Raw genomic sequence first — 8616 nt, forward strand, 5'->3', positions numbered from 1 at the left:
CATGGTTTTCCACCGCTCCCCTCCACGCCCCTCCCATCAGCACAGGCACAACCCCACACAGCCCCATCCTCCAGTGAGAGAGAAAGGAGAACTTTCCCATTTCCAACTGTGGGAGGCCAGGGGCTGCTGTTCTGTTCCAGCTGTCCTGTGCATCATTCCTGCAGTGCTGTAGCGGTTGCTTAATAGCAGGTACATGTCCTCAAAGACAGAATGTTGCAGTAGGAATTAGAGTGGGTGGGAGAAACAGGAATATAATGCATCTGATAGCAAATGTCAAGGCTGCCAGAGTGGTTATGTCACTATGGTTAGGTGTATGCCACAGCCCAAATGTTTTCCTCCTTAGATCATAGCTGCTGTTCTGTTTTCTTCTTCCTTCTTCTTCCTTCCTTGAGCCCAGCTCCCATCTCCCTGTCCCTTTTCCTTTTTCCTTCCCATTTTGTGCAGCTGCGGGGGAGGCCCAGGGGCCCACTGCCTCCCTGTCACGGGCATAGATTGATGTAGTCAACTCCATGGCATAGTGTCCATTTTAAACAGGTGTGCGCTTTTCTGCTCAACAGATCCATATATATATGAAAAAAGAAAATAATTCAAATATAATAATATTATATGAGTGGTTCTGCTTTATTTCTGTTTGTTCTGTGCAAGTGAAAGCTCCAAAATGGTAAAAGCAATTGAGAACTGAACCCTGCTGGGGACTGCAGTAGTGGCAGCAGGCTTCCAAGTCGACTCCCAAGAGACTGCGTCCTGCCCAGCTCTGTCACAGTTTCCTTTGTGACATCACAGAGCCGGGCTTGACATCAGTCTCTGTAGAGTCACGTTGGCCGCCTCCCGCAGCACAGATACGCAGGGCACTCGCTCTGTACTGGTGGTTACCTCTGGAGCTCCGCTCAAGGTAGCAGCCACTTTGTGTGTTGGGATTGTTTCTTGGGAGAGAACAGGATGAAAATCACCCTGATTTTCTCCCTGATTGCGGCTCTGTCCTCACTTCCATTTCTCAGAGATGTCCTTGGCCCTTCCAGCTTTCATGGCTGGACCTGGAACACGGACATAAAGCTGGTCCTTGAGGTGCCGCTGCCCGTTGACATCCAGGGCCAGACCTCCAGCTGGCTCTGTTGGCTTGGCCTTTGGCCCTGCCACGAACAGGGCTGCTCCAGGGTCAGTAGAGACAGCATTACAGAAGACCCGAAGCAGCAGCCCCTGGGCACAGAGCAGAAGGCCTCCAAGGGGTCCTTCTGGTCGGGACTTTCAGCGTACCCCATTCAGATCTGGGAAAGGGTCAGCAAGATGGTCCTTCCCGAGAAGAAGCAGCCAGTTATCGCTGCGGAACAGCCTTCGAAAAGGGTCTGTTGGCTAGGCCTGTCTTCCTGCCCCAAATGGCTCCAATATGGGGTCAGCAGGGCTGGTGTAACGCAGGGCCCGAAGCAGCAGCCCCTGGGCACGGAGCAGAAGGCCTTCAAGGGGCCCTCCTGCCCTGGCCTTTCCGAACACCCAGTGAGGATCTGGGAAAGGGTCAGGAAGATGGTCCTTCCCGAGAAGAACCAGCCTGTTCTTGCTGCGGAACAGCCTTCGAATGGGCCCTGTTGGCTAGGCCTGTCTTCCTGCCCCAGATGGCTGCAATATGGGGTCAGCAGGGCTGGCGTAACTCAGGGCCCGAAGCAGCAGCCCTTGCGCACCGAGCTGAAGGCCCTCAGTTTGCCCTACCCTCTGGGCCTCCTTTGGGACTACCTGGACCAAGCGGGGAAAACCTGGCTCCTTACTTATGGCCTGGCAGATGTCTGCCTTCTCTGCCTGCTGACGATTGCCCGCAGCCTCTGGGGAAAAGTAAGAAGAACTTGGCAACAGGTGAGTGATTGGGGCGCATCGCACAGGAAGGGGGCTGCTGGTGGGGAGCAGGGAACCACAGGCACCTTGTCCGTGAAGGCTTCCAAGGAAAGCAGACCCCAGAAAGTCCATCACCTCCCCCAAAGGGACTCGCTCATTCGCAGGTCTGACACCCGCTGGGAGCCCCCTGTGCAACGCGGGGCTTGGAGGTGCTGTGAGCCCCACGTGCTGCACTGAGCAGTCCTGTGGGGCTGGCCTGCCTCCAGAGGAAGCCGAGCCCTGCACGATAATTCTCTGCAAAACGAGCCTGCTTCCCTTTCTCTCTGCTCATGCTGTGTTCACTTCCAGGCAACGGGACGAATGGACTCGGCTTCCACGCAAACAGACTGCCTGCAAAGGGACACCAGAAATTATCAGAACCAGCTCTGGCAGATGCAGGCCCAGCTACTGTTAATGGAGAAGTACCTGATGATCCTCGAGAAGAAGTTCCAGTGCCAGCATTCAAGGCAGGAGCACGGAGCAAGGAAGCTGAGCTGCACCTCATCCAGTTCCAGCCCGTTTGCCACTTCACACAGTGCACCAGCTGCTTCCATAAGGCACGACCTGGGAAACTTCAAGCAGCTTTAAAACGAACGATGTGATGAACAAAGGATTGGAATACGTCTGTTGCATGCCATCTTATGTCATTCACACGGATGTATAAATAAATAAAGACCTTCAGATTACATAACATTTCTGAGGAGAATGTATGTCTGGTGTAACTAACTACAGGACTCGACTGCCTGCCACATTCTTGCAGCATGCCTCGATTTCCTCGTGAGCTTGCCACAACCAGACTTCAACACGGAAACACTGCAGCTTAGTATTCTTCAGCAGCATTTCTGCTACCAGCTTGGTGCAGCTTGCTGTCCTGTGAAAACTGCCGATCCACAGTGTTTATGCACTTTCGTACAGGCGCCTACTTCTGCAGCCCAACCTGCACAGCATTCCTTTTTCAGCAGAAATTCACAGTCCTGAGCAGGTATCCGCCAGATCCCTGAGCCTCGCATGACCTGCTGACTACTGTCCTTAATGTGTCGGTTGTGTTATTTTTAAAGCTCCGCATTTCAAAAGAAGACGAGCAGGGACATTTTACTGCTGCTGAAAAACAGAAAACTACCCAGAAGCACAGCGCCACGAGAGCCGGCCACCGAGTCCGCTCGCTCTCGTCCTTCTCCCCTCGTTCCCAGCCCGCGCTCCCCGACACGAGCGAAGCGCCGCAAGGCAAACCGAGCGCTTCGCGGCGGGGGGCGGGCGGGCTCGGCCCTTCGCTCTCGGGCGCTGAGGTAGCGGCCGTGAGGCGGCGGCCAGGGCCGACCGCTGGGGCCTCGCGCGCGCTGGGCGGCAAGCGGCGCCGCCTGGTGCTCAGAGATTATGGCCAGAAGAAGCCTGGATCCCACCAAATTAAAACTTCACAGTTTTTTGAAGCTGCACTGATTTGGTTTGCTTACACCAATTTCCAAGTTCAAAAGTAAAAATCAGAATACTGTTAACCAGTAGGGCTGTTGTCTAGAATTACATACATTTATGAAGAGATAAATTTATTTCTGTAACTGAAGGGAAAAGAGTAATTTTTTTTTAGTATTTTTTTTACTGTTTCTAGCTTGTAAACTCTAAGCTCACGTTTGCCAGTGTGATTAGTGATCATTACAGTGTTGAAGTCATACAGCTTTTTAGTAGATTTCTGGTTGGTGTCATAAGCTAGTTGTTGGTGATTTGGGCAGCGGGGTGATGCAGTGGTTGAGGTTGAATCAGGATGGCTCTGTGCCTCACACCTGCTAAGTAAAGCCAGGCATGATTTTCTAAATGTTTGTCTGACTCTGATAGTTTCAAGCGCAGCTTTTCTAGAATATGGATTTTTTTCAATTCGAGATGAACTTTTTCTCCCTTCAGATAGAGCTGCTTTTGCATTTGATCAAACTCAGAGCCATAATTTAGAAATACAAATTTGACTAAGAAATCAGAGACATTCAAAGAAAGTGACTTGTTGGTTGGAGTTAACTTGGGCAAGTATTCCATCTGTTGCATTTACTTCTTTTCAAAGGGTCGTGCAGTCAGAGGCAATAAAAGCACATGCTAACTGTGAAAAATGTAAATAAAATTATGTATTGAACTATGGTCAGAATATTGGCTTTGAACCATGCAACGATGTTCATTCTGTGGAAGAAAAGCAGCAAGCAATCCAGAATGCAAAATTCTAAGTCTTCTCTGCAAAGAAGAATGTATGAGGTTTAGTTAGAATATTCCAGGAACGTTTTTCCAATGAAAATTCTGGAGCAGATTCCTTGTTAGAAACATAAAACACACATGTATGACGATGTTGAGGTTCTCAGTAGGAGCAGGACAGAGTCACTAGAGGACACATGCAGAATTGATGCAGGTCAGAAGTGTCTGACTTGAGTGCAAGTGAGCTACATCTTACATGGGAAGCGATTGAATTATGACATCACAGCTCTCCATTTTATATCAAGCCAAGAAGATTAAATCTGTTTTCGTGCTTTGAGGCTTCCTCCAGTGCTTTGATTAGCATGAGTATTTGGATGTGGGGTTAGTTCTCTAGCTCTGTTGTGCAAGTATTTTACTTAACTCGGAGTCTGAGCCATCAAAGCAAGATGTTCACTGGGAATTCTGTTTGTGGTGGTAAAGAAGCTCGAAACTACAACCTCAAAGCATTGCAAAGTTTCAGCAGGTAGAATGAACAGACTTTTAGATGGGATAGTCTGACTGCTTTCCTCCTGAGCAGTGACCGAAGTGAAGAGACCAGGATGATACCTTACTATAGCAAATTTCTAGCATCAGAAGTGACTTTTCTCAAAGGTAAGACTGTATGAACTGCCTGAGTTAACATAAACTAATTGAAGCTGGTTTTAATGTCCTGACTAGGAAAATAAGGTGTATTTTTTTCCCATAGGTGGTTTATTTTTCTTGTATATGTGAATATCAAGTAGTCTGTTTTATTCACTATTTTAGGATTCTATACTGTCTATAAGTTCTTACTGAAGTAGGGGTTGATTCATTTTTCTGGACCTTGATTTAAGCAAGCTTCTGCTTTCTCCTGATAATGATAGTAATCAAGATGACAATGGAAACATTTTAATTTTTTTTTTTTTTCACAGTCAGTGTGTAATTGAAATGGACTCTCAGCTCTCTGTCTTTTCTTCAGTGATTAGACTATTTGTTTGTAGTTAGTGTGACCATGGCAAACTGGATATTTGAATGCAAAGTTTAGTGTGAGCTGGAGGAGGATGCTTCTTCCCCAGTAGGAACAATTCTATTTGGGTTTAGAAGTAACAACCTGTAGTGATAGGAAGCAAATTCAAAGCTAATTACTGTGCTTCAGTGAGAAGACTAACAAAAGAGAGGATGGATGTCTAAACACTGAACATATATAGATGTGGCTGATGGCAGGACAGAGCAACTTTCAGCCTGACACTCTTCTCTGGCCCCACACCTCTTTTACACAGTCATACCATCTATTCTCATAAACTATCAAATTCTTACCTTTTTAATGAGCCTGATAGACACTTCACAGTTAAAAATAAAAGGCAGTTTCTCCACTAAAAACTGCAGGGAACACTGGCATGTGAGAAGACTTTTCTCAACTAAAGAGAAAAGTTTAGCACAGATTTCAGCAATGCAGACATGAACACTTGGCAGTGGCTGGAATAAAAAAAACCTACTGACATGAAGAGCATACTAGGGTTGCAATATGCTCTTATTTAAAACTTGAAACATTTTTTCCATTATGTTGTCATTGATTAAAGGCTCTGGAATATTGTCAGGTTTTCCAGCATTGTTGAACTGAGTTAAAATGTAATCAACTTAAAAAAAATAGAACAAAACACTCATCTAATAAACATCAGTTTCATGCTGGAAAGAAAACAGGGTGTTCCTGCCCTCTGACCCACTCCTTGTGAAAAGCACAAAGTCTCCAATCATGCAAATAGAACATAAAACCTTTCACTGTTCACTTCTTTCTCCTAGTAACGAAGCACCTCTGTGGTAGTGTGAGCAATATAAGAAGCTAGCCTTTTATTTATGTAGAAATTTTATAGTACACCTCACTGAATAGCCTGGCGAAGACTCAGCAGAATGTTAGACACAACTGATGAGAATGCTGAACAGGATGAAGTATTTTGGACTGAGGTGCCCCAGGGCAGAGTGTGGAGCAGACTTCCCTGGGCTTCAAAGAGCTGTGGCTCCTGAACTGAAAGCAGTCTGCCCAACTCAGTGCAGGCTGACATGATGATGAGGGATTTCTAACACTTCTGCAGAGCACATCTGAGCTTATCACACACTATTGGCAGCTATCATCTTTAGAAGGCACCATTGTGGCCAGATGACAACACTGAGATAGACAAGTTGTGTTTGACTTGGTTGTGAGAAATGCAAGTGATCCACTCCCTCACATGGAATTTTGCTATCAGCCATACACTGGCAATGGCACATCTTTAAGAGCAGGTGTAGGCAGCGTTGGTTCTTGACTCCAGTTTGTCCTTTGGAACATATATCTGAGTGAATACTCATGTTCCCCTCAGTTAAAGTGGATCTGTGGAGACCAAATGGGTTCACAGCATCCAGAAAGAGGCTGTGGTTGCAGCATTGCAACAGCTTAGTGATGAGTAGAAGATGAAAGCCCAGATCTTTAAGTAAGGGTTCAATAAATGAACTTCCAGTGTGACTATCTTCTGTTCTGGGGTTTGACATCCCTCTCCAAAATCTTTAGAGTTGCAGTTGCAGTGGCAGACAGGTCAGCTTGCCTTCTTGCTGTCATTAAGGAATGTGTCAGTATTGTAGGTATCCTGCTGTGAGCTTTTCTGATTTTCCTTTCAATGCAATCCATTACTTCACTTGTGCACTTGGTCTTGTTGTGTGCTTTCTACTATGCCTTGCACTTTCTACTTAGACAATAAAAGGACCAAAGGGAAAACAGTGTTTCTTTATGTTAGAAGTGCAGTGGCCTCACATGTCAATATTTCTTTTCCCCCTATGCACTCTGACTTAGTTTATTTTTTTAAACACTTTGGCCTCTTTTAAGGAGATTTGAGTTCCAGAGCAAACCAGTTTGCACAACATGCACAGCTTCATGTTGCATTGAACTGATCGCATTTGTTATGTCTACCAGCTGATAGAGTTTTCTGAAAATATTTAGCCTGTAATGTAACCCTTCCCAGTATTATGTTTTTACTGCAAACATGCAATTAATCACCCTAATTGTTCCAATTACCCAGGAGCCCAAGTGATTATGATAAAAGAAAAAAAGATAGTGGTGGCCCAGGTTGCCTGTAGGATTGAGATGAACATTCAGCAAAGCTCAGAAACCTTCCATGTGTCCTTTTGTGTCTGAGGAGTTGTCCTGCACTGAGTACCACGTAACTGAATCTGAGTGCTACTGGTGTCTCTCAGGTGATGGTTGCACGCTGCGCTCCAAAATGTTGCCAGATTTGAGAGTACCAGAAAGTGTTAGTTGTAAAATAATCGCATGAGAAAGACTTGAGAAAATAAGCACACAGAAAATGACATTTGGCAAATATTAGAGCTCTCAGTCCCGTTAACAAGACTGGTGTCATTCAGAGGCTAGGTGTATATGCATAGTTCTAATTCCTGAAAATATCTGAAACCAAAATGAAACCAGAATACTGTTTCTGTTCTTTGTAAATCATAAACAGTGCTGGTTTTCCCCGTTTCAAATAGTTCTCATGCTAGGAGCTTTAGTCTGTAATAAGTTTCACTTGTTTGGCACATCCTTGTGCCCAGTTAAAAATCCTTGGAAATGGTTTTAAAGTTAATATCCAAGCATGAACCTGTGAGCAGAGATTCTAGTGGGTGTGCCAGCAAGAGATCTGTGCTTCCAAGACTTCTGAAAATCTATGCGACGACTCTAACCAGCTCTGAAGAAAATAAAGCCAATTATAGTCTGAATTTCTTCTCTTTAGAAGGAAATGGCATGTTAGTGTTCCAGGAATGTGTAAGGTGTTTGCTTTTATTTTGCTACTGAGAGGCTATTTGAGAAGTTTAGTGTTCTTTGAGAAATAGATATGATTTTGATATATATGTATATAGATATATATTCACTAATGTATATGTATATACGAGGGTATAATTCTTCATTCACACCCACATTACATCACTGTTTATCTGTTGTAAATCTGGGTCACTTGTGAATTACATTACTGTGAATGCAGATGGAGCTTATACTACAGCATGGGTCTGAGATGCTCTTTTATGATAGGATTAGTGAATCATTTGTGTCCAGATGTGGATTTGTTTGGAGGGAGGGACCAAGAAGATCCTGACTTTTGATTCCTGCAACATCCATGGGAATTTATGTTCTTCTGGCACTTTACTTTTTGTCCTTGCATCTCTTCCCCCAGCACGTGAGCTTCTGGAGTGCATCTTCCCCTCTAGCTTGACACAGAACTGGAGAAAGGGAGGCAGGGGCCGGCGCTACAGAAGTGTGTCCGTGCTAGAAGAGGTTAAGCTGAGTCCTCAAAGTGACATGGGAATGGACCTAAGAGTGGTTTACAAAATCATTATCAAGGGGCCAGCAAATACAGAATAAACATAGTGCAAAAAGTAAGGAGCCCCAGGTGTATACACTGTTGGGATGCAGAATGCTATAAAGACCAAGAAAACTGAATAATTCCAAGAGAAATTGGACAAAATCATGGGAAGAGGCCCGTGAGGGTATTGAATAGAGTTGTGAATTGAACAGAAGTTGTTGCACCTCCAGAGTTAATGCTGGCAGTGTTGGAA

At 45.2% G+C, this 8616-nt stretch overlaps 1 protein-coding gene across 1 annotated transcript; it reads left to right on the forward strand.

The window, feature by feature from the left end:
* The first annotated feature begins 1373 nt into the window (after positions 1–1373).
* Positions 1374–2462, forward strand: LOC149916891 (uncharacterized). Its single transcript, XM_090146689.1, has 2 exons — positions 1374–1842; positions 2170–2462. The coding sequence occupies exons 1-2, from the start codon at positions 1374–1376 to the stop codon at positions 2460–2462; spliced, it is 762 nt and encodes a 253-aa protein (XP_090002815.1).
* The last annotated feature ends 6154 nt before the right edge of the window (positions 2463–8616 follow it).

Source organism: Phasianus colchicus, chromosome 9, assembly GCF_987193195.1.
Source record: "Phasianus colchicus chromosome 9, bPhaCol1.hap1.1, whole genome shotgun sequence".
In the NCBI taxonomy this organism is placed as follows: Eukaryota; Metazoa; Chordata; class Aves; order Galliformes; family Phasianidae; genus Phasianus; species Phasianus colchicus.

Excerpts from the sequence above, each read along its gene's own strand:
- LOC149916891 (XM_090146689.1), top strand. The coding sequence starts at position 1,374 with ATGGCTCCAATATGGGGTCAGCAGGGCTGGTGTAACGCAGGGCCCGAA. Across the intron at positions 1,843-2,169 it reads TAAGAAGAACTTGGCAACAG|GCAACGGGACGAATGGACTC; the intron begins GTGAGTGATTGG and ends GTTCACTTCCAG.